The sequence below is a fragment of the Chenopodium album genome, chromosome 18, assembly GCF_948465745.1.
Source record: "Chenopodium album chromosome 18, dcCheAlbu1.1, whole genome shotgun sequence".
Taxonomy (NCBI): Eukaryota; Viridiplantae; Streptophyta; class Magnoliopsida; order Caryophyllales; family Amaranthaceae; genus Chenopodium; species Chenopodium album.
Genome location: NC_137851.1, coordinates 16,613,754 through 16,637,104, shown reverse-complemented (window position 1 = coordinate 16,637,104; position 23,351 = coordinate 16,613,754). Strand labels below are relative to the sequence as shown.

The 23,351-nt window shown below is 34.3% G+C and overlaps 1 protein-coding gene and 1 long non-coding RNA gene across 3 annotated transcripts; both read left to right on the top strand.

Moving 5' to 3' along the window:
- Window positions 1-1,159: 1,159 nt before the first annotated feature.
- LOC145591579 (CDP-diacylglycerol--glycerol-3-phosphate 3-phosphatidyltransferase 2-like) lies at window positions 1,160-7,282 on the top strand. The gene is made up of 7 exons (XM_081648078.1): window positions 1,160-1,937; window positions 2,852-2,949; window positions 3,032-3,082; window positions 3,173-3,286; window positions 6,010-6,066; window positions 6,162-6,247; window positions 6,635-7,282. Exons 1-7 carry the CDS (start codon window positions 1,358-1,360, stop codon window positions 6,756-6,758), a joined length of 1,110 nt encoding a protein of 369 aa, XP_081504204.1. The 5' UTR covers window positions 1,160-1,357; the 3' UTR covers window positions 6,759-7,282.
- Window positions 7,283-17,350: 10,068 nt separating this feature from the next.
- LOC145593196 (uncharacterized) lies at window positions 17,351-21,384 on the top strand. 2 transcript variants are annotated; one of them, XR_014102571.1, is made up of 3 exons: window positions 17,351-17,488; window positions 17,861-19,109; window positions 20,843-21,384. It is a non-coding gene; the product is annotated as an uncharacterized LOC145593196 (long non-coding RNA). The 2 variants fall into 2 exon arrangements; XR_014102570.1 differs by having other exon boundaries at window positions 17,374-17,488; window positions 17,830-19,109.
- Window positions 21,385-23,351: the final 1,967 nt, after the last annotated feature.

Here is a 23,351-nt window from a genome sequence, read left to right as displayed (position 1 = left end):
CAAACTGTGATGTATTAGAGCTTTTACTAATATAATACAAGTAATAGCATTTCTTGCTAAACTGTATGAAGTATTTCCCTGTGATTGCAATATCTTTACCAGAAATATACGAAGTATCAGGTAAGTATTATCCAAACTAAAATTTTTGGTATCATTTTGAAACTTTGGGTAGATGACATTCATGACAACCAACTTGATAAACTCCTTTTTGCCTATTTACTTGAAGAAATTTGGGATTATTGAGGGTAAACCATCCCCAGTACTCTCCTTTCAATATACCATGTCATCTACACTCAAAATGCAATCAGTAATCATGCAAAATATGCTTCAATCAATGCAATTCAATCTTAGCTTCAAGAATTGTGCTAATAGTAATACAATGTTTCTTATAACTTGTACAAATTATACAATAGGTAGGACTAATAAAGGTGGGTACATATAGGCCCACGTGCCATGCCAGCATAGTTTGAGCTCAAACGGGGTGTGCTCAGAATCGGCCTAGTAATAGTTGTTGTGCTTAGAACGAGCCTAGTAATAGTTGTACAGTGCCAAGCCGTGTCAACCTTTCATAAATGGTGCTTATGCAAGACTCGAGTCATGTGCCATGCACGTCTAGTTATACCATCACATCCCTCATTAATTTTTAAATTTTGATAAGAGGGTTCACATGCAAAACATCCAATGTATTTGTGCTAAATATTAAAAATAATATCCATGCACGACTCATGTGTGCCGACATACGTTTTATGCCGTTACAAACTTTACATAAGCTTGTTTTGTATTGGACTATTTTCTTGTCCGGCTTGATCAACCCTTGTATCAATTTGAACTTTGTCCACTTTTAAGTACTTGAATTACACTCCTTTTTTCACAATAATTTTTTATTTTTTTTTATTTTTTTTTTTTTAAAAAAGAAGGGCCTCATTTGAAGGGAGCACAATAATGCAATTGAGTCCCAAATAAAACATAGGCAAGTTGCATGTACTTGTACCAAATTTTTTTTTGCTAATATCAGTAATTAATTAATTAAATCACACTTTCACAGTTGCTAATTTTTATCCTCTATTTAAAACTAACATGCCACATCAACTAGCAACCAAGTCAAGTGGGTTAACAAAGTTATTTCCGTACCTCTATCATCATCATTCAAATTTCAACAAAATCACAAAATCATTCAATTCAACTCATTAAAAATTTCCCTTTTCCAAATTTAGCAAATCCAATTTAATCAAATTTCTCCCTTAAAACCCACCTAATTTCCATAAAAATATCTCTACATAAATCTCACAACTTTTTCCAATTTTATTATTTCCATTTATTTATTTATTAAATTCCCAAAAAAAAAAAAAAATTAAAAATGCCACCTTTACAACTACTCCTCCGGCGCACAATAGCCACCGCCGGCGGTGCAAACCCACCATTAATTCTCTCTCCTCCGGCATCAATAGCGAAGCAATCAATCCCAAGCACCATTGTTTATTCCTCAAAGAGGAGCACGTTAGCAAAAAAGAGGGGCGCGTGTTATGGAGTTGCGTGTGCGCACGTTAAGGGGTTAACTACAACCACTACAAAAATAAAGCAAATGATAACATACAACATCCCTAACAACATTAATAGGAAAAGGGTATTTATGCTTTCTTCTTCATCTTCCTCTTCTTCTCCAATTTCAGAGGAGAGAGAAACTAAGAGTAGTGAAGAAGAAGAAAAGGGGGGTGATAGATTTACTAGGGTTTCTGATTTTGGGGTTGGTTCGTTTGGGTCTGAAATGGGTTTCAAGGATAAGCGAAACGATGATGATTTGAATCGAAACGGCGTCGTTTTGTCTACAAAGAAAGATCAGGAGGAAAAGCGGGATGCTTGTTCTTCTACCAAATTGCTTACATTGCCTACTGTTTTAACCCTTGCTCGTGTTGCTGCCATTCCTGTTTTTATTGGAAGTATGATGTTTTATTTTGTTTTTTGGTTTTTGTTTGGTTATGAATCTGATGGGGTTTTTGATTTGTTGTGGAATTAGTTTTGTTTGTTGGGTTTTGGGGATTGGGATTGATCTGATTAGAATTGGGTTTTTGTGGGTTTTCATTGAATTGTTGTAATTTAATCTTGTAATGTGGAACTCTGATGGGTTTTTGTGATATGGTTGATTTTAGATTATGATGCTTAATTTGGGTGTTTTCATTTATGTTTGTTGATTGGTTTGTATTCATTATGAATTTTGCTAGTTTTGTGAGCTAGAAATGCAAAAAAGGTTGTGTATTTTTGTTGGGATTATAGGTTGTTTATGTTAAAGTTGAACTAATACTGGTTTTTTGGGGGCCAGAGTAAATCTTAAGCCTTTGGCTTGTGTTGGGTGATTTATCTCTTGTTATTGCTAAGATATTTTGTTGATTTTTCATGGTGGAATTTTTTACTCTTTAGGAAAGTGCCGTGCTTTTTTTTTTTTTTTTTTTTTTTTTTTTTTTTTTTTTTTTTTTTTTTTTTTTTTTTTTCTTGTAAGGAACTAGGAATTACATACACAAAAAATCTGAATTGATCTTAATGGCAAGATAGGTACCCATATCTTGGACTCCCCCGTCCTTCCTTGGGACTTGGACGCTTATTTTGTTGCTCGTCAACAGCTGTAGAATGTTTAGACTCTTGGAGTTAATTTACATCTTCGGTTTGTAGAATATAGAGTTGCTCTTGCTTTTTTCTCATTAGTATCGGAGCTATTCCTTGATTGTTGTATTTGCACTGATGCTGTGCATTTTGTTTTAATCACAACTCGAATACTAAAGCAGTAATACAAAGGTTGTTTTTTATGGTGATAATTCTGCTCACCAATAATTGCTAACATTTAGGCTTCTGTTGCCAGCATTTTACGTGAATAGTTGGTGGGGAGCTGCTGCCACGACCAGTTTATTTGTTGCTGCAGCAATCACAGATTGGCTTGATGGCTACCTTGCCAGAAAGGTATTTATAGAATAAAGTTATATGCTGAGATGAATTTGTTTACTTCCCTCACTTATTGTTATACTTGGGCGATTTCTTTCAGATGCGTCTAGGTACGGCATTTGGTGCTTTTCTGGATCCTGTGGCTGATAAGGTACTGCCTTTAGGAAAAACCTTTGTAATGTTGCTGATAGTTGAAGTATTTTCTTAGTAATTTATTGATTCATCTTCTTGGTTGATGCAGCTTATGGTCGCTGCAACATTGGTCTTATTATGTAGCAAACCACCTGAAATTGCCTTATTTGGAGATATTCCTTGGCTATTTCCAGTACCAGCCATTGCAATTATTGGGAGAGAGGTTTATTTGCATGCCCTTTGCTTCAAAATTCTCAATTTTTACAGATAATTTATGTGATGTAGTTGATTCTACCTTATGCTTGTGTGTTCTGTTGACAAGGCTGAGTTGAATATTGGGAACCCATACCATGATTTTAAAGCCAAGCATTTGTTTATTTGAATTAATGTATTCTGGACTGTCTAACCTGAAGATCCTTGAAAATCTTAGCTGATGATTTGATGATAAACTAACAATTTAGTGTTGTCTGAAACACAGTATGGTAAATTGAATGGGTACAAAATCATAGTTCATGGATAGGAAAAAAAAAAAGAGGGTGGGGGAGGGGGGGAGGTTATGGTGAGCAAGTTATTTAGAGTCAAAGGCTTCGGCACATTCCCTGTGTATATATTGCATTTCCCAAACACAAAGGCCTTTACAATTTGTGCAATTGTTCTAGTATATGATCTAAGTACTTTGCTGACAGCAATTGAACTCTTTATTAGCTTCTTTATTTTACACCTTTGTTGACAGTAGTATCCTTTAGAAATTAGAATGGCTGCTCTGTTGTGATTTGTGACTTTGTTTACTGGCACAAAAAAAAAAAAATTATTTCCATACTCTTCTATCCTTTGATTCTGATCCAAAGCAGTTGCTTGATTAAACTCCTTAATTTCCACTATAAACTTTGTTACTATTTTGGGTTATCCTAAAATATACTTCACATTTTCTTTTGTAAGAAGTTGCTTATTTTGAATTTTAGTATTTCCTCTTTTCTCACCATCCCAACAATTGTATTTCTTTCTTATTCTTAACACTATCTCTCTTTATCCACATTCAACCTTTACACTACACTCAACAGCTATTCTTAATCTTTGTGCCCAATCCTTATGTGAGGTCTATTATAGGACACAGGGATCATTGCAGTTTCAGTTGGGTTTCTTGTTTCAAAGAAAATTACTGGGGCAGGGTATAGTTTTTGATCCTCGCAAAGTTTGACTTTTGTGATCCAAGTTTTATAAGTGTTACAAGTATCATTACTATTGTTCTATATTTTTCTGAAATTAATAATTTGTAATGAAAAAACTCATTGCTCAAGTATATCCTGAAAGACAATAAAAAGTTTAAACGTTCACTAGTTTGCGAACTGAACATCAATCAAATATATATTGAAGAGTTCTGTCAAAAAATTGGCCATCAAATTACAATTTTAGGAATCCAGCTCTTTTCTAGTCAAATACTGGTAGGAAGCATCCATGAAGCTACTTTACTTAAAATCATATCGTTGAAATTCTGTGAAGAGAAAGAATACATGTGGGAATCAAATAGGATGGTAAAAAAGGCTGAAGGAGGAGAAGGGAAGATTGGGGTGTGTAGTTGCTTGCATTTGGCAAATATTTGTGTTTATATAACCTGTCTGCGTTGAAATTTGCTGAGTTGTATTCAACATCACCATTTCCATGCCAGGACAAGGCACTCTGTGCTCTATTTGTATTTAACAGCCAAGGGAGTAATGCGCATAGCAAAGCAAATCTCATCTATTTGGATTATTCTGTTACATTGAAAATATATGCCAACAATTATGGTTTCTATGTTTTGTGGAGACTCCTGTAAATGATTGCTAGTATTTAATCGTAACTGTGTCTTACTATTACTAGTTTTACTTTCTAGGAGAGATTGAGGTAACATTGGTTGACCGATGAATAATGCTTCAAATTAATTGGTGGTCATAATTATGGTCATAGCGAGCTGAACAAGTGAAAGTGAGAGGAAAGGACGGTTGTTCAACTTCTTGGTCACCAATTAAACACCCTTTGTGATGTATGGTTGAACCTGGCTTTAATAAGAAATTTTGATCACGTGCTTGTATTGTTGGATAAAAAAAATAAAAAATAAAAGCCTCTCTACTGCTTCCTTTTATTTGGCTATGCTTCTACTCACATCTACTCTATTCCATTTTATCAACCCCCTTTTAGTTACTTTTTCCTCTATCTATAAAATTTATACCTTACTCTCTCTTTATGTTCCTGTTTCTTACAAATCACCTTTTTCGTATACCCTCTTGTTTTTTTCAAAATTTTCTTAATATATGTATCTACCATAACTATGAACAACAAAGTAAACATACATAGTCTTTTTATTCACCTGATGAATCTTTTGGTTCCTCGGTACCACATTATACAGTTGTATGTTTTATCTTGGCTCTATGATTCACCCATTCTCGAGTTTTTGTTGATTGTTTTTTTCCTTCATAATTAAGTAGGCATTTGCATTTTCAGTGCCTTATTTATTACACACTTCAAAAATTGCTTTTGCTTCATGGATAACCTATAGTACCCCCTTCATCTGGGTTGGCACGGATATTAAGAATAATTGCTCAATGTCGAATAAATATTGATAGAGGGAAGATAGAGAAATCAAGAGATTGAGTTGGAAAGAAGATTGTTAGGAATAAATATTGATAGAGGGAGAAAAGGAATGTGGAGTTTTCTTTAGGATATGCCAAATAGATAGTGTGAAGTTAAATTTTGGATGGAGGATGAGCTATTTTTTATAGAGCAGAGACTAAATATAATGATATCTTTTTCAGATGATTAGTATATGTATTATGCTTTGTGATTTAATTACTTTTGCATGTTCTTCAAATTTAATCATCTAGTTAACAAGCAGGCATCTCGCTACTAGCATTATTCATATTCTACATCTGTTGACTACCTAATTTTTCTTAATTTTTATACTCTTTCTAGATAACCATGTCTGCAGTTAGGGAATGGGCTGCCTCTCAAGATGCTAAGCTTCTGCAGGTTTGATAATCTTTTGACTTTGCTCATCTGTTGAATACATGGATTTTTATACAGTGAACTGATATATATGATCATATGATTGTCACTCTTCCTAGGCTGTTGCTGTAAATAATTTAGGCAAGTGGAAGACTGCAACACAGATGACTGCACTTACTTTTATCTTGGCTACTCGAGACAGCAGGTATTTTCTTGCTTGAGTTGCTTCTATCTTATATATACAAGTTAAGAGATACACGCTACGCGTGTACGGTATAAGAAATTAGATGGAAAAAAGATAATCGACTCAAGATTGGTTTCATTTTTTATGGGGAGTGAGAGAACAGTTGAAGATATTAATTTATGTGGAGAAAAGGTAGCGGTTATTATAGGGACATAGATAGGGTAGTTATGATAAGACTTTTTTTAAAAAAAAAAAAATAATAATTAGTAATTTTAATTGTAAGAAAAAAGTAAATTTACAACTTGAGAGGTAATTTGGGGATAATGAAATTTATCACCCAAAGAACCCTTTCACTTTATATATAGGATATATAATAGTGTATATGCTCTAACTGTCATATTTCTGCAGTTTTGCTGCTAGCCAAGGGGCTCTAGCAACTTCTGGTGTTGCTCTGCTCTATATATCAGCTGGGCTTGCAGTATGGTCACTAGTAGTATATATGAAGAAAATTTGGAAGGTGTTAATGAGATAAATAGTGATACGTCCAGAGCTTGCATTAGTTGCTGCCTCTTTGGTAAGTTCTACACAGTTATGTGGATCTGAATTGGTCGGTTTGTTGCTAGAGACATCCGGACTTGAGATGATGGATCCCCATCTTCGTGATGCTGAGAATGAAAGATACTGTGCTCCTCTGTATAATGCATTCTGCTGAATAATCTTCGGCCGAGTAATTGAAATCGCTTTTTGCGGGAATTCTTGTTCATATTAGTGGAGTTTTTGGGGGATTTGTCACGGATTGATTTTGAAACTATAACACAAGCCTAATCCCAGTATATTATTTTATTACCTGGAGATTCTTACAGCAACAAGCACTGGTTCGGATGGTGATAGGCAAGGGTTATTAGTTCTTGTTTGATGGTAGTAATTTTTTATGATATTATTTGTTTAACTTCAAAGATACAAACCTGTAATATACTTATATGCTGACTGAACAAAGCATGAGCAGCTTTGTCTTATAGAATTTTCAACTTTGTCATATGTTACTTCCTTTGTTCCTTTTTGTATGCTTCACTATTTACATTTATTTGTCCTCTCTTTTCAATGAGAAAATTCATGTTCATCAGGCTGATTTACAGCTTGTGTAAATCAGGGGGCAATTTCGTCTTTACAGTCATAATAGTAAGGGTACTATTGTCAGCGTAGAATCATAACTTGGCAAACGTTGGGCTAACGCTAATCTAACACCAAAACCAGAACTCAGACATAGATTTCCAAGTTTTCCCTAATTCGAAACCCTTATTTAACACTAGAAACCACTTCTTCCTCCACAGTACCACCACCTATGGCAGTTTAAAATGCCGCCGCGGATGAAAGGCTTTCCCTAAGGGGTTGATATGACCCTAATTTACATTTTTTTCTAGTAGGGTGTCTTTTTGTTTCGCCACGAAGCGGCCATTGTTGAGGAAGAAGAGGAGGACTATGGGAAGAAGAAGAGGACGAAGAGGAAGCTTATGTGGGTTTGATCGGCGGAAGGCGAATAAATGGTGGTGGCTGTTAAGGGTTTCGCGTTGTGGTGGAGATGATGGTGGCTATGGTGGTGCTGCCGGCGGAAGATTGGAGAAGATGGAAGATTAGAGAAGGATGGTAAAAAAAAAAAAAGAAAAAAAAAAAGGTTAGTAGTTAGTTTTAACACCGTAACGTCTTAAAATCCCATCAACAATATAAACTTAATCTATCTGGCAAGGGGGGCCCACATAAGCAACTGATTGACGAAATATTGTCAATTAGGCTGATTGCGTGGGGCGCCCTCCTTTTCAATTATTGGTTTCCTTTCAATTTTTGGATAACGTACAATGTTCTTGGCTCACCTTTCTTTGCTTTACTTGATCTCTTTTCTCCTTACTTCATTCGTTCGTCTTTGAATCTATTAAGTTTATTTCTTGATCTCTAGGGTATATCTACCTTCTCCATGCTTCCCTTCCATATCGGAATTATACTTTTTTTTTTCTCCTTTTCAGATACTTTTCTCTCTTCTCGTGCAATCAGTTTTTTGTCAAGTTGGATTGGTAAATTGTCTATTTTTTTGGGAGTAAGATTCTCATATCCACAAAACCGACGGCAAATTCTGTTACTAAACCATTGATTCTCATATCCTCGGAGGTACATGGTAACAGATGATGATTGACATAGGCCCTGTTCTTTTGAGCTTCTGGGTAGGGCAGAGCAAGACAGAGCAGAGCAGGGCTAGGCTTCCACACGCTGCGGAGCAGAGCAAAGTAGATTTCAGCAGAGCAGAGCAGGACAGAGCGGAGCAGCTCTAAAGAACAGGGCCATAATATAATTAAAAATTATTGAGTGAGAACCATTCATGAATTTTATTATATTCTCAAAAGTTTCTGATTAGGGCGCTTTTGGTATGTAATAGTTGGTAAAGTCGAAAAGGGAAAAAGGAAAAGAGAAAGAAACAAAACTAGTTTGTGAATTGTAATGCCATTTTAATCATTTATTTAACAAACATGATGAAGGTGAGTTTATTATACATTTTCACACTTTTTGCTTACTCTCTCGTTAATATTAAGGGCCTGTTCATATTTACTGAAGTGAGCTGAACTGAACTGAACTGAACTGATTGGAGCTGAACTGAACTGAACTGAAGTGAACTGATTGGAACTGAATTGAGCTGAAATGAATATTTTATGTGAGAGGGAAATTAAGAGCTGAACTGAACTGAACTGATTGGAACTGAACTGAACTGAACTGATTAGAGCTGAACTGAACTGAAATTAAGTAAATGTGAACAAGCCCTAAGTTGTAAAACACACTATAAGTGGTCATTTGAATAATATAGGAAGGAAAAATTTCCATGAAATTCAATTTTATGAAAATTAAATTCCGTTATAATCAAATTCATAGGAATTTCCTATACTTGTTTGATTAGCAATAGGGAGAGTAACTCTCTACATTAATTTCTATTTTGGCAAAGATTAGATACATAAATCATACATCTTATACATAATGAAAATTCCTATGTAGTGCTACTCAAATTTAATTCAATCAACAACATATAACTTAAAATTCCCTAAAATATCCCAATTAAGTTAGCAGTGCTTTGTTTGGAAGAGGTGAAGATGTCCCAATTAATGTGGGTAGAATTCTTGCGAAGTAGAGTAGAGGAAACTTGGAGGATCTTTTCTGGTGATGATGGCAGCTCGTCCCACCAAAATCACCATAATCATACTTGAAGAGAGGCTCTAATTTGTTGGCAAGCTCCGCAAGTAGGCTGGGTAGCATTGAATACTGATGGCGCAGCAAAGGGGGCACCAAGTCTAGCAGGAGGTGGTGGTGTGCTTCGTGATGCTACTAACAAGTTCTTGAAGTGCTTTGAAGTGAGCTATGGTATATGTACAGCCTACAGGGCAGAGCTTTTAGCTGCAGAGATGGGACTTCAAATGGCAGTGGATATACAAATCCCGAAGCTAATGTTACTGATGGACAACCAAGCTTGCGTTGAAGCTATAAAGAATCCAGATTATCATGGTGGAGATTGTGTCCACACCCTAGCTAATTGTCGTAGATTAATTAGTTACTTTAGTAGTTTTCGTATTGGTCATTGTTTTAGGGAAGGTAATAAGGTTGCACATAGGTTAGCCAACATTGGGGTTGTTCTTGATGGTAGGATTGCTTATTTCGATGCTCCTACGATCGAAATAAGGAACCTTCTTTGGGAGGATGTCGTTGGTGTTACCACCCCTTGGCTTATTATCTAGCTTTTGTTTTTTGTTTTGTTTGTAGGGCTTAGCCCACTTTTGCATCATAAAAAAAAAATTAAAAAAAAAAACAAAAAAAATCCTTAAAATTTCCTAAAATATATATTTTTGTCCAAAATTACCTTTATTTGACAATTTTTTGTCCAAAACTGCCTCATAAATTTTTTTTTGTCCACAACTACATTTAAAATAAGTTTTCATTGTTGATCACTACCTTAATTTTTTTTTTCAAGCGTTGACCTTTATATTCAGGTCACTTAAAGACATGTGCGGGGCACATGTTTTATTTCTTTTTTAATAATTTTGTTTAGTTTCCCCCCATTTTCATCCATTTTCTCTCTCTTCTTATTTTACCCATATCATCTATTTCACTTTCTTCTTTGTAGTATCATACCCTAAAAATTTAGATATTGCAAGCACCATGAAATTACACTAGTGAGCAATTGATGATGGGTTCGAAATTCAGGTAACAATTCGGACCTAATTTTGTGAATTTTGTGAATTTTTGAATTTTTTGTGGGTAGTCGAAAGAATTCTAGTTTTACCTCTTTTTTTAAAAAAAAAATAAAATAAATAACTTTGAGGTAATTAAATCTACAAAGTGAGATGTTTGCTCACGTAATTCGAACCAATTAACGTTTTTTGGTTTGAAATTGAATGTTTAAGTAGGAAATTCTACTTTGTTTTTACTTTTGTATGTTTAATTGTTTGAATTATTGTGGCTATGGGTTTGAGATGTATTGTTTTGATTTTTTGTTGCATGTTGTTTGGTTGATAATTGAAGTATTAATTTACTTTTAGATTTATGGAACCAATTAATGTTAGGCTGTATCATGGGGGTCACTTCCAAACTAAGAGATGGAAGACCACTTACAAAGGAGGGGGGTTAAGTTTGCATTTGAATCAAGATGAAGTATGTTACTTTGAGATTGTTGGAAGAAAAAATCAAGGAAACCCACCAAATTGATGAGAGAGAAAGCCATTTTCATTGAATATGAGTTACAACAATTGAGGTTTTACGGGGCATTGATGTTTTCATGTGATTGACAAAAAATAAATAAATTCAAACAAAATTAATTGAGGTAGTGTGGGTTTATAGGGGGGATGGAGTATTGAGATTTAAGAGGGATGGAGTATTGAGATTTAAGAGGGATGGAGTATCTGATTTGTGGAAGAAAGAGAAAAGGAAAAAAAATATGGGGGGGGGGGAGGGGGATTAACAAAAAACCATAAATAAATGAAACATGTGCCCTACACATGTCTTTAAGTAGCCTGAAAATTAAGGTTAACGCCTGAAAAAAATTTAGGTAGTGGTCAACAATGAAAACTCATTTTAAAGGTAGTTGTGGACAAAAAAAAATTATATGGCAATTTTGGACAAAAAGTTGTCAAATAAAGGTAGTTTTGGACAAAAAATCCATTTTTTTAATTTACTAGTTATTTCAACGCGCATGATGCGCACGTTATGGTCAACCCTTTGAGAAAAATTATTATTGGTAACCTTTCCATATATTTTTCACTATTTACATATAGGCAATAAATGTTTTGGATGTTGTATAGCTGTATAATTAGGTTAGATCCCGTGCCATACACGGTGATCGATCTATAGTTATATATAGCAATAGATTATTGATTGATAAGTAATTTTTTAATCATAAATTAGTCGAGAAATAATAAAAGTAAATGATATGTTGATTTGGTACTTGCATTTTTTAAGTGTAGCTTCTAATACACAACTAAAACAAAAGTAGACAAAAAATTTGAGCAATAATAATTTTTCTAGGTCACAAATTATTTTAAAAATATGACTTTTGGTTTAGTAGTTGTCAAAATTTCTTTTAGAAAAAATTGTGAAATCTTTTTATTTTAAATATAATAATTACAACGTATAAATATGGAATTTGTATAAAAAAATAATATTATTTTGATAAATGATTTGTTTCCTTAATTAACAGATTTTTTTTTAAAAAAAAATAACTAAAGACACACCAGGAGATGACACGTGCCATTGCTGGTGTGTCTTTTAGTATATATTATTGATTGATTGATTGATGATTATTGATGTGCATAACAATAAATAATTAGATAAAAATGCTCCTAGGATTTGAAAGTTAATAATTATGTAAAAATTTATATAAATAAAAAGAATAAAGCATTTTTCAAAAAAAAAAGAATAAGGATTTTTTTAGAAAATAACACCACAAAATTCTCGCGATTTTGATTATAACACCACAAAACAAAATTTTTTATTATAACACCAAAAAAAAAATAATAATAATAAAATTTGGTTTCACCACCGCTTAACGGATTTTTGGATGAAATCTGTTAGTGGTGCCCACAACAAACACATGTCAATAACCTAATGGTTAAAAAAAAAAAAAAAAAAAAAAAAAAAAAAAAAAAAAAAAAAAAAAAAAAACTCTTAACTCTAACCCAACCCAGCTCCACCACGACCAGCAACTGGGACCCCATCGCCGAGAGCCCAACCCCATCCAGCGGCACCATCTGCCCCCAAAGAAGCTCCATCCCTTCCCCTCCCTTAAAACCACCCCAGTCCTACCTAGCCTCTTAGCATCGACAAAATCAACAACACTAAACCAGCCCATACAACCAACTCCGCCACTCCACACAACCAATCTGTACCCAGCCCCTTCGAACCACCGAGTTCGACCTTGCACCAGCCACCACAATCAGCCCCGATGAATTCGACCTACTAGATGCGCCGCTTTGACCTCCACATTCTGCGACTCGCAATACCCTAACCACCACCAAAACGGCCACTAACGTTTGAAATAGGTCAGTTTAGGGAGTGGGTGGTCAAATTCGACCCTACATCGGTCCATAAATTTCGATTCCGATGGCTATGGGTGTGTCAGAATCGAAAACCATAAAGTTTCGGCGAGGAGGGGGTTGACCGGTGGTGAGCATGGGTGGCTGAAGTTAATTTGGGGTTTTAATTTTTTTGTTATTTTTTCTTACCAATAATATAGTGACATGTGGCAATGTGGACCTCAGTTAACGAATTTCATCCAAAAATCCGTTAAGTGGTGGTGAAACCAATTTTTTGGTGTTTTTTTTTTTTTTTTGGTGTTATTATAAAATTTTTTGTTTTTGTGGTGTTATAATCAAAATCGCGAGAATTTTGAGGTGTTATTTTCTAAAAAATCCAAAGAATAAAGCAGAGTGAAAATTCCCTCTTAAAAAAAAAGATTCTGCTGTAGTATAAAGTAATAAATTAAACAGTGTTTAAATTCCAAATAGGAAAAACAAAAGGAAATGGAAAGAGTAAAAGATGACTTTAAATGTTGAAATAAACAAAACTTTTTATTTACAAGTAATTAATCAATTTAGGGAATTAAGAGACAACTTTAAACTTTTAAAATCAAATGAGAGCAAATATGTAAAAGAACATTTTTAGGATTATAAATATCCATAAAATTTTGTTAAACTTTTTATATATGCTGGACTACCACATATTTGAATGGACTTAAGAGCATTTATACAAGCAACACCAATTATAAATACGAAAATTTGTAAAAAAAAAAACCTTTTAAAAGTACCATTTTGCGGAAAAAAAAGAAATAATAATAAATAAAATTTTGGCGGTTAACAAAAACCACCACATTTTTTTTTTTTTTGTGAAATGGGAGAACATCCATGATATCATCTATTGCCGCAATATGCTCAATGACTCGAGGTGGGAAGTTAAGGTGGCGCATGTGTACCGAGAAGGAAATTGAGTGGCGGATTGGTTGGCCAATCGCAGATTCATTTAAGACTCTCAACTTGTCTTCTTTAATAACATTCCGGTAGAAATTAGTCGTATTTTAGAAGAGGATACAAGAGGTGTGGCGTTGCCTTGCTTTGTCCCTCCATAGCTAGGTGTTTTTGTTTTCTTTAGCTGTTAGTTGTTTCTTTGTTTTTTTTTTGTTGTTTTTCTTTCTTCTTGGTCTTGTACCTCATTTAAATGAAAAAAAAAACTCTAATTTCCTTCCATTTCTTCTAATTAACCTCTTGTAACACCCCATTAATTCTCCCTTTTTCCAAATCACTTAATTTAAATAAAATAGTGGAGAACCATTGGCATGTTACCGCCACGTGTTAAAACGTTAAGGCTTTATCAAAGTATTGCAGCGGAAATCCAACTTAAATCTTAAAATAATATAATTTAGAAAACCAATAAGTCAAAGCTTACAAATTGGAACCATAAAGGCCCTTATTAAACCAAACTAATATTTAAAATCCCAAAACATAATTGAAATAGTAAAACATAGATAAGTTCAACACAAATAATGAATACTCTCAATCACACCAATCCCTTGACAATGAGTATGTCAAATCCCCGAACCTCACATCATCAAGCTAACTTGTGCAATACTGCTCCCCAATAATACAAGTGTAATAATTGGATCGTCACAGGGTCATTGAAAGGCGAAGGCCATGACCAAAAGAAAACACACACAAAAGCACACAATCAGCAAAGCTGAGTACATACAAGCTACAACGTTCAAAACCTAACATGCTCAATTAATTAAAGTAAATAAACATACAAAACGAATTCATTGATCAAGACTCCACACTTAAACAATTCAATTGACTCAACATACTTAGTAACCAATTCCAAACACTTGACTCTTTATATTTAGTTTGATTAATTTAATTTGGAATAAGCAATAGACGAGGTTGTCCAACCCACCAAATCATTTTGGTCCCAAATGACCATTTAAAATAAAAGTTTAGCGCAATGCAAGAATGGGCGCGACTCCATTCTCACAAAGTTAGTCTAGGATCCCATCTAACTTTCATTATAAAATAAAAATGTAAATACCAAAAGAGAAGAGGACATGTTGATCAAACAAGCTTCGAAAAGCCACGGGCTACCACCGTGTACCCCAACCCATAATTGTCAATACTCTAGAAGTGCACACTTTCCAGAGTTTTATTGCTCATCCTTGTTTCACTTTACGTGATTACAATTTTAATTAATAGCCGACTCATTCAAGTAGACCATACATAACAATCATACATCAATTCACTTTTAATCTTATTTAGGACAATGGTGATCACATCACAAATTGACCTTTAATTCCTTTAAACTTCCAAATTATCCAAAATTGTTGAACATAGTCAACCCACCTAGCCATTTCGGCCTAATCCACTTTTACTCAACATACTAACAAGTCATGCTTGATTAATAAATAAAATAATAATAACCTTGTGGAATAATTAATAAATTCATTCCACTTAAACCATTCAACTCCAATCCTTCAATAATCCAAATGTAGTTAATAAACCAATCCAATAAAAATATGCTTGTATCAATATTCCATACAAACAATTAATCCAATATAATTCAACATGCTTGCATCCATAATTCCATACAAACATAATCAATTCACCAAAACATGTCTCATAAACATAAGCACATGAATTAATTAAATGTATAACCAAACAATTTCCATCCAAGTGTTCTCTAAACATGAAACTAAGTTCTTTCTTTTTGGTACCTAAACATGATACTACTTACAACGAAGTAGACATGTACGTACCTCGTATAAACAATCCTTTGTGCCACTTTTAATCACTTAAAAGTCTCCTAGGGAATAATCACTTCCTAGAAAACAACCAATAACAATAAATTAATACTCAACCAAATTTCCAGCAACTTAAATTTACTTTAGACTACTTAAAAAAAATCTGAAAGTTATTTAAAAACTCCTAATTAAACTCCTTTTTAATGGGTAATCACACCCTTTCATTAAAATCACAATTATACTACTTTAAATAAAATTCCAGCATTTTTAAACTAATAAAAAACCCTTTAAAATTCAAGGATAAAATTTAAAGCATAAAAAAAACTTCGTTAAAAATCAAAAACTGCCCGAAAATCATATTTAGAGGCTGAATTTGGCCACGAGAGGGTGGTGCTCACTACCAAAGTAGTGAGTCTTTCTTAAAACATTGTTTCCACATAGAAAACACTACTTTTTTTTTTTTTATCAAAATCGGATGAGTTCAGAACCTAATCGGGATTAAAACGGGATTAATATTAACGAATGGAAATCTAAGAATTAAAACACGAATTTACATGTTCAAAATATTCTGGGATTAAGTTAAACTAATCAGTAGTTATAATCACCAAAATTTCAAACATCATTACTATAAAAGTCCTAAATCAATTGTTCGTAAAACCCTAAAATCGTAATTTTCAATAATTAAAAACCCTAGGTTATAAAACTTACAAAATCTGAAAATTATGACATTTATAAAATCTGAAATTATAAAGTTTAATCATCAAAATACAATTTGATACTAATTAAATTAATTTCAAACAATAAAATCAAAACCCATAAATCAATAATTATAATTACACAAATTAATAAAACAAAGGAGAAAATAAGACTAACCTTTTGTGTGGGGAAAATTTTGGGGATGTATGGGGTATTTATAGGGGAGAAAGTTGTAGGGTAAGTAGGAGTATTGGGCCTCATAAAATTAATGGGCCAATTAGGTAAATGAAATGGACTAGGCTTTGTTTGTATGGCATAGATTGTAGAATGAAAGCTCATAAAATAATTTGTGCTAAAATAATTTTCAACCCAAATTAATAATTTGAAACTTTTTAAAATAAAATCCGGAAAAATACAAATAAATATTATAAATAAAATAAATTTTCATTTATAAAATATTTAAAAATACGGGGGATTACACCTTTAACCCACCAAATTACTAAATAATTAGATTTTATTTATGTATAAAAAAACCACCACCCTTCCTCTTCCTCCTCCCTTTCAACCCCCTTGGCAGCAACTCCTTCCCCCACTGGAACCGATCCGATTAGATTTTAAATTTGAATCCAATTCAAATTAACAAGTCAATTTTGATTGAATTGGATTTCAATTTTAATTCGAATATTAACACCCTTATTTTGGGTATTCCTATTCCCTACCTAGTATTGGAACTTGGAAGAATACTTTCTCAAATTGTCTATTTATGGGGCGTTTGGTAGGAGGGATGGGGTTAAGTAGAATAAGAAGGTGGGATAAGAAGGTGGATTAATAGATGGGATAAGGATAAAACTAGTATATTCCATTATTTAGTATGGGTTGGGATTAAAATTAAATAACTAATAAAAATATAAAATTACCCTTACTATCCTTTCTTTACTCTTTTCTTTTTTTTTTTAAGGGTAAAAGTGTCTTTTACCCATTAAATTTAATCCCCATTCCTTATACCAACCCTCTTAGTTATTAATTTGAAAGGATAACTTCCTTATTCATCCCCCTTCTAACCCCCCTTATAATCCCCATTTCTCTAAACACATGTTAAATCCCTCAAAACAAACACCCTTCTAAAGCTTCTTAAAAATACAAAGGTATCCTCTGTCACAAGTAAAACCCTCAATCTTAATCAGTTAAGCATACCCATTGAAACATCCTATTTTCCTCACTTTTCACATTTGATTACTATAGAACACCTCTCACAGGTTCGGCTGGTAAGTTTTCTTCAATTCCAGATCTTCCGCATCACTTAAAGATTTAAACTTTATGCTTTTTTTGGGGTCAAATTTGATTCCTAAAGATTTTCCTACTGTTATTGTTAAGTGCAAGAGATTAATTCTGATAAATTCAATTAAAGTTTTTTCTTCAAAAAAAAAAAAAAAAATAAATAAATAAAAAAAAAAATTAAAGCTTTAATCTTTCTTGTATATACTTATATTCATTGTCTAATGTTAGTTTGTTCATTATCTTTTTGCATACTGAATTGAAGGAGTCATAAAGGAAAAGAAATTTATTTATGTTGTAGATTTTGATGACGAATTTTTGTATGTTGTAGGTTTAATTTATTCACTTCTTTTGGGATTTAGGGAAGTAAATTGGAGTTGGTTTTAGCGAGAATGGAGCTCCTTTGTGAGGATCTGATTATTAAAATTATGAGTAAGCTCTCAGAAAAGGATCTGATGAGGTGCAAGTGTGTATCGAAAGAGTGGCATAGAATTATCACCCATGTTTGCATTCCCAAGTTGTCAATTGAGGCTCCAGTTTTTGGGGTTTACTTTCGTATTGCTCGGTTTACTTGTAAGTTGAGTGAAGTTACCTCCAACTCCCCTCCACATGTTAAAATGGAACTTCATAACCGTATGGCCTATGATGATAGTGTGCACAGCATGGATTGTTCCCCTTTGAAGGTGCATCCACGACGTGCTTACCGTGGCAGTGCTCTTTATGATACATCTGCCTGCGAGAGCATGTATTATGCAAGTATATTGCCGTTTGATCATCGTGGTCCTGATTTTTTGGACTGTTGTAATGGCTTGCTTTTGTTTGTTCGTCGTCCTAAACCTCAATTTTACGTGTAACCCTGCCGTCAAACAATGTGTGCCCATCCCTCTCCCTCCACCTACAATCCATCTGCCTTCCCTTTATGCCTCGTTAGCTTTTGACCCTTCCGAGTCCATTCATTTCCGTATTGTCATCTCATCGCTTACAACTCAGCCACAGTGCTTGCATATTTTTTACTCCCAAACTGGAGAATGGATGACACATGAGATCCAAGTAAAGCCACTGGTTCCTGATGACTGCTTTAGGTTGCTGAGGCACTGTGTTTACTTTAAAGGCATGTTATATAGATTATCCTTGTATCATAGGATTCTATGTTTTGACCTCGAAGCTAAGACAGCCTGTATATTTGCTTCCCCAAACAAGGTACAAGATACACTACCAGGATGTCTTGGGGTGTTAGCTGGCTCTCTTTCATATGCAAAGGAAAAATGTGGACATTTGTGGGTCTGGTTGCGTGATAGCCACATTGAACCGAGTGTATGGATATTGAAGTATAAAATCTCCCTTGCCCACATATGTGATCTTGCATCAAGAATAAGCATCAAGTGTTTCAATGTATGGTTACATCCATATGCATTTCATCCGAAATCTGACATCTTACTTGTGGGCTCTGCGCGTTCACTTATGATGTATCATTTTGATTCTGATCATATGGAAATTGTGCGAACCAATGGAATATGTAATATGATTTGTGGATCCTTGTTCTCTATGTTCACATATACACGCACTATAATCACGTTGAAGAACTGGTGCAAAATTCCCTGCGAACTCGATGTGAGTATTGACAAGATCAGTTCCTTCATGTTGTTTCTTGCAATTATTGTTTGCGGTCTTAGTTTTCATGTTGAGCTTACAGTCATTGTGTAAATATTTTTGCTCAAGACTTCTTTTCTTTTCTAGTTTCTCTAAGTTCTTGCATACAGGTGTCTTGTCTGATCCTTGGCTTTTACAGTTATGACTAAGAAGTAAGAACATGATTTCCAACTTAGATGGTGTTTGAAATTTGAATTGATATTGATTGCATGTTTGATATAAATGAACTTATAAACTAAAAAACTTAACCAATTTCTGATGAGTAATTGCATTACATTTTGTGACATCCCATTAACCATTAGGAATCTTCGATGTAACTTATATGTGAGATTTCAGGTGTGAATTACTTTTCTCTTTGCGTCCTTGTTTGGATTAAACTCCAACATAATAGTGAACCATGTATCTGACATGAGTTGACAATTGTATGACCTGTTTAGTGGGAAGAGTTGCTACTAGTGAGTCGGTGAACCAGAGGTTATGGTATATTACAAATTCATTTCCGTTAAGGTACTAAAAAATTCACACTTCTGGTCTTTCAATCGTAGAATTTTTCAGTTGTGAGAGGTTGATTCGTGTGTAGTGTTATTATGCTTTGAACTTAATTTTGGGTGTTCAGAAGTTCGGAAAGTTGGGCCCAATGGTCACTTCTGCAAAGGAAAGGACAATGCAGTTCGAGTTTGTGATAAGGTCATGTCCTTTCCTTTGGTGTTCATTGTATCACTTGAGCTCGGTATTAAGGAAGATATGTTTTGGTGGAATTGAATCGTATAGAAATGGAGGTTGAAGAAAAGGAAGGGGAATTGTATCCGGATAAGTTACATAGTTACCTCCAGAAAGTAGGGAGTAGGTATGGAACCGTGGAAAGTAACATTCATTAACCCTTGAGAAAGGGAACAACAGGTACTCACATTGACGATAGGACAATCCGACAAAATAGAGAGGCTGTTTAAGGATATGTTAGTAGCTGGAATGATCAATATTTAGTGCATTCTCCTGCTCTGGGCTCTTAGAGAAGTAAATGGACAGTTTTGGGTGATTATGTGTGGATGGTTGTGAAAGTGGAATGTGCATGATAATTATCCAATATCCATGATTGATGAATTGATGGATGAAATTTATAGGTTAGTGTTTGCGAAGCTTGATTTCAAATGTGGTTGTCACCAAATTAGAGTAGAGTGTGAAGATACTCAAATGTAAAACATTTAGAAACATAAGTGGATATATGAATTTCTGAATATACTCGTTGAGGTAACCAATGCACTGGCCACAATTCAGCTCTTGATACATGAGGTGTTTTACCCTTCTTGCCCAAGATTATGCTCATCTTTCTTATTCCCTATTTAGTTTTCCATGTATAGCATCATCTTCCTACTTTTTCTATGCATCTTGACATTTGTATGCCAATGTGGGAGGGATATCTTCTTTGGATGTGGGAGCAATCTGATGAACCTGTTGATGTAAATTACAATTTTGTTTCTTGGATTATCTAGTTGAAACCAAGCTGTTATTCTGATCTTTGAAGCCACTAGGACAAGAATTTAATCACTGGTTTAATAATTATTGATCATCTCGTTATAATTTGACTGTTACAAAGTGTCAAGTATGTTTATCCATTGTGGAATAGAGTTTACCTTGAAATGAAAAGCTATCCACTTCTGATTATACTGAAGCTCATGTTTGCTTTTGATGGTCAGAACTCTGAAGAGGTGCTAGATGATTGGTGTTTCACTGAGCAATGATTGTTTATAAAGCTGTGTGAGAGCTGCAGCTTGTTGTAGGCAACCATTGTCAGATGCTGCACTGTGCTGATTCTACAGCATGTACTGTACATTAATGAATGAATAAAGGAAAAGCAGATGTCTGCTCCCTTTTTAATTTATGGTAATCTGGTTGTATGCTTCAATAAGAGTAGTACCAATTAGGCTTATTGTTACGCAAGTCTTCTGTTGTATTTGAACTAGCAGCGGGTTTTAATCCCACATTGGAAGGGGCATAGGTGTCAGACCCTTCCAAATACTGTGAGTTGGTCGACTGTTGTCCGTAAGCTCGTCGACATTAGACCATGGTACATGAAAGGTTTGAAGATCCTGCCGATACAATGCTGGTAGAGTAGTTGTATTTTGTTGTTAAAGATCTCATTAATATATCACTGAACTCATAAATTATATTGGCATTGTGAACTCAAGAGTTTTGTATTTTTAATGTTTGGTTAAATAAATGGGATATCATTTACTCCCTCGTTCATCTTATTATTAGATGCTATCACATGTAATGCCTGTGTTATCTATAACTCAAGCCAAATTGGAGCAAAATGGGTATCTCTTATGAACAGTGATCTTCCCATTTTATCCTCAAAAAAAGTATATTTACCACATTATCCTTTGTTGCTAGATTCCATATGGGCGACCTCCTCGCACCGGTTAAAGGCCCACTTCTCTATTTCTTTCATTTATTATTCCTAAAAAAAGTCATCAACCCACCTCATTTCTTTTCCTCGAATCAAGGTAATTCCTCCTCTCTAATGCTATGTTTGGATAGAGAGAAATGGAGGGAAAAGAAGAGAAGAGAAAAGGAGGGATGCATCATCCTTTGTTTGGATATCTAATGCAAGGATGGAAGGGGGGGGGGGGGGGGGGGAGGGAATTGGAAGGATCTATTTTCCTTCCCCTTTTAATAAACCAAATCCTTCCATTGTTGGAGAGATTTGGAAGGAAAATGGAAGCTCACCTTCTCCCTCCCCCTCCCCTTCCTTTCCCTTCCCTCTTTTTCCTTCCCTTCCCTTTCCCTTCACTATTGTTATCCAAACATAGTGTAAATTTCAGCTATAATTTTTGTTCAGTTTCTTCAATTATACCCCTTTTCTTCGGTCTATTATGAAATTGTATTTCAATTCACCAAGAACCCTAGGTTTTGTAAATCCAGAAATACACCTTTTTTTCCCGGGTTTTGCTTTGTTGGTGATCTTATTGTTTGTGGAGTGTTCTTTGATACCTTTTTAAGGTTAGATCAAATACTCAATTTTGCTGTTGTTTTTTGTTTGCCAAATCATTGGAGAAGCAGAAAGGTTAAGAATTGTTTCTTGAATGATTTAGCAAATTATGGCTATGGAGTATGTAAATTTTGCAGATTTTTGATGAATTATTTGTTTATTTGCAGAAATGAAATGAGTATGAGATGAGAGCTTCGCTGGCTCTTAATTTAAACGACCTCTTCGTGCTTCTTGAGGAGAATCTTGTGTGCTCTTTCCATAATTATCAGAACAATGTCCAGGATTTTTTAGTAAGCAACTTTGGGTTCTGTAGATTTTAACATCTAAAATTGTTGTTATCTGGGTTTTTTTGTAGGTGATTGAAGAGCAGCTGGCAGGTCTTTTCATCAACTGTTTAACAAAGAGAAAGCTGTTGTACGTTCTTCCCATGTAGTTTAACCGGTTATGATTGATGTGATCAAGTTCAGTGAATTGTTTGAACTTTAAGGTAAGCTGTCCATGCTGAAAGGAGCGTCTAATCAAATCCCTGTAATTCTTATCATCTAATTTATGGTTGTTGATGTGATTTCTGCTTGGAAATATGGTTTTGATTTATGTTGAATTGGGGAAATAGGGTCTTGGTTTTGGTTTTGTTGAAAATGAGAAATGGAGACATCTGGTGTTAAGTTTGTCCTTTTGATGATGGTATGAGCTTTTTCGATGCTAAATTATGATCCTTGATGTGATTTCTCAGTTGGGACTTTGGTTTATATGCAAAATTTTGGATTAGTATTGTTGACATAAATAATATGCGGGAAAATGCTAAACGCCCTTCCGGGAGTGGGTTAATTTTGTATAGTAACTCCAGCTACAAGATTGGTGTGCTTGTGTTTGTTGATGTTGTACAGTGTTAATTGGTGTCTATGAATTAATTTAAGTACCCATGACTAATCGTAGACATTGTGATATGGATATGTACACTTTCCACTTTTATGGAGTATATTTTTGTACATTTGATTCCGATAATTGCATACCTATATTTGATACCAATACCGGAGCCACTAATATAAGTATGATTGTTGTCTTTCGCCAAAGTTGGTATCGGATAAGTTCTGTCGTACCTAGAAGTAGTAATAATACTAATAAATCATTCTATACTAGTACAATGATATCCTATGCAACCTTCAATCTTATGATTGACAAATTGGGTGAGCTCTCGGTGTTTTAGCTCTTTT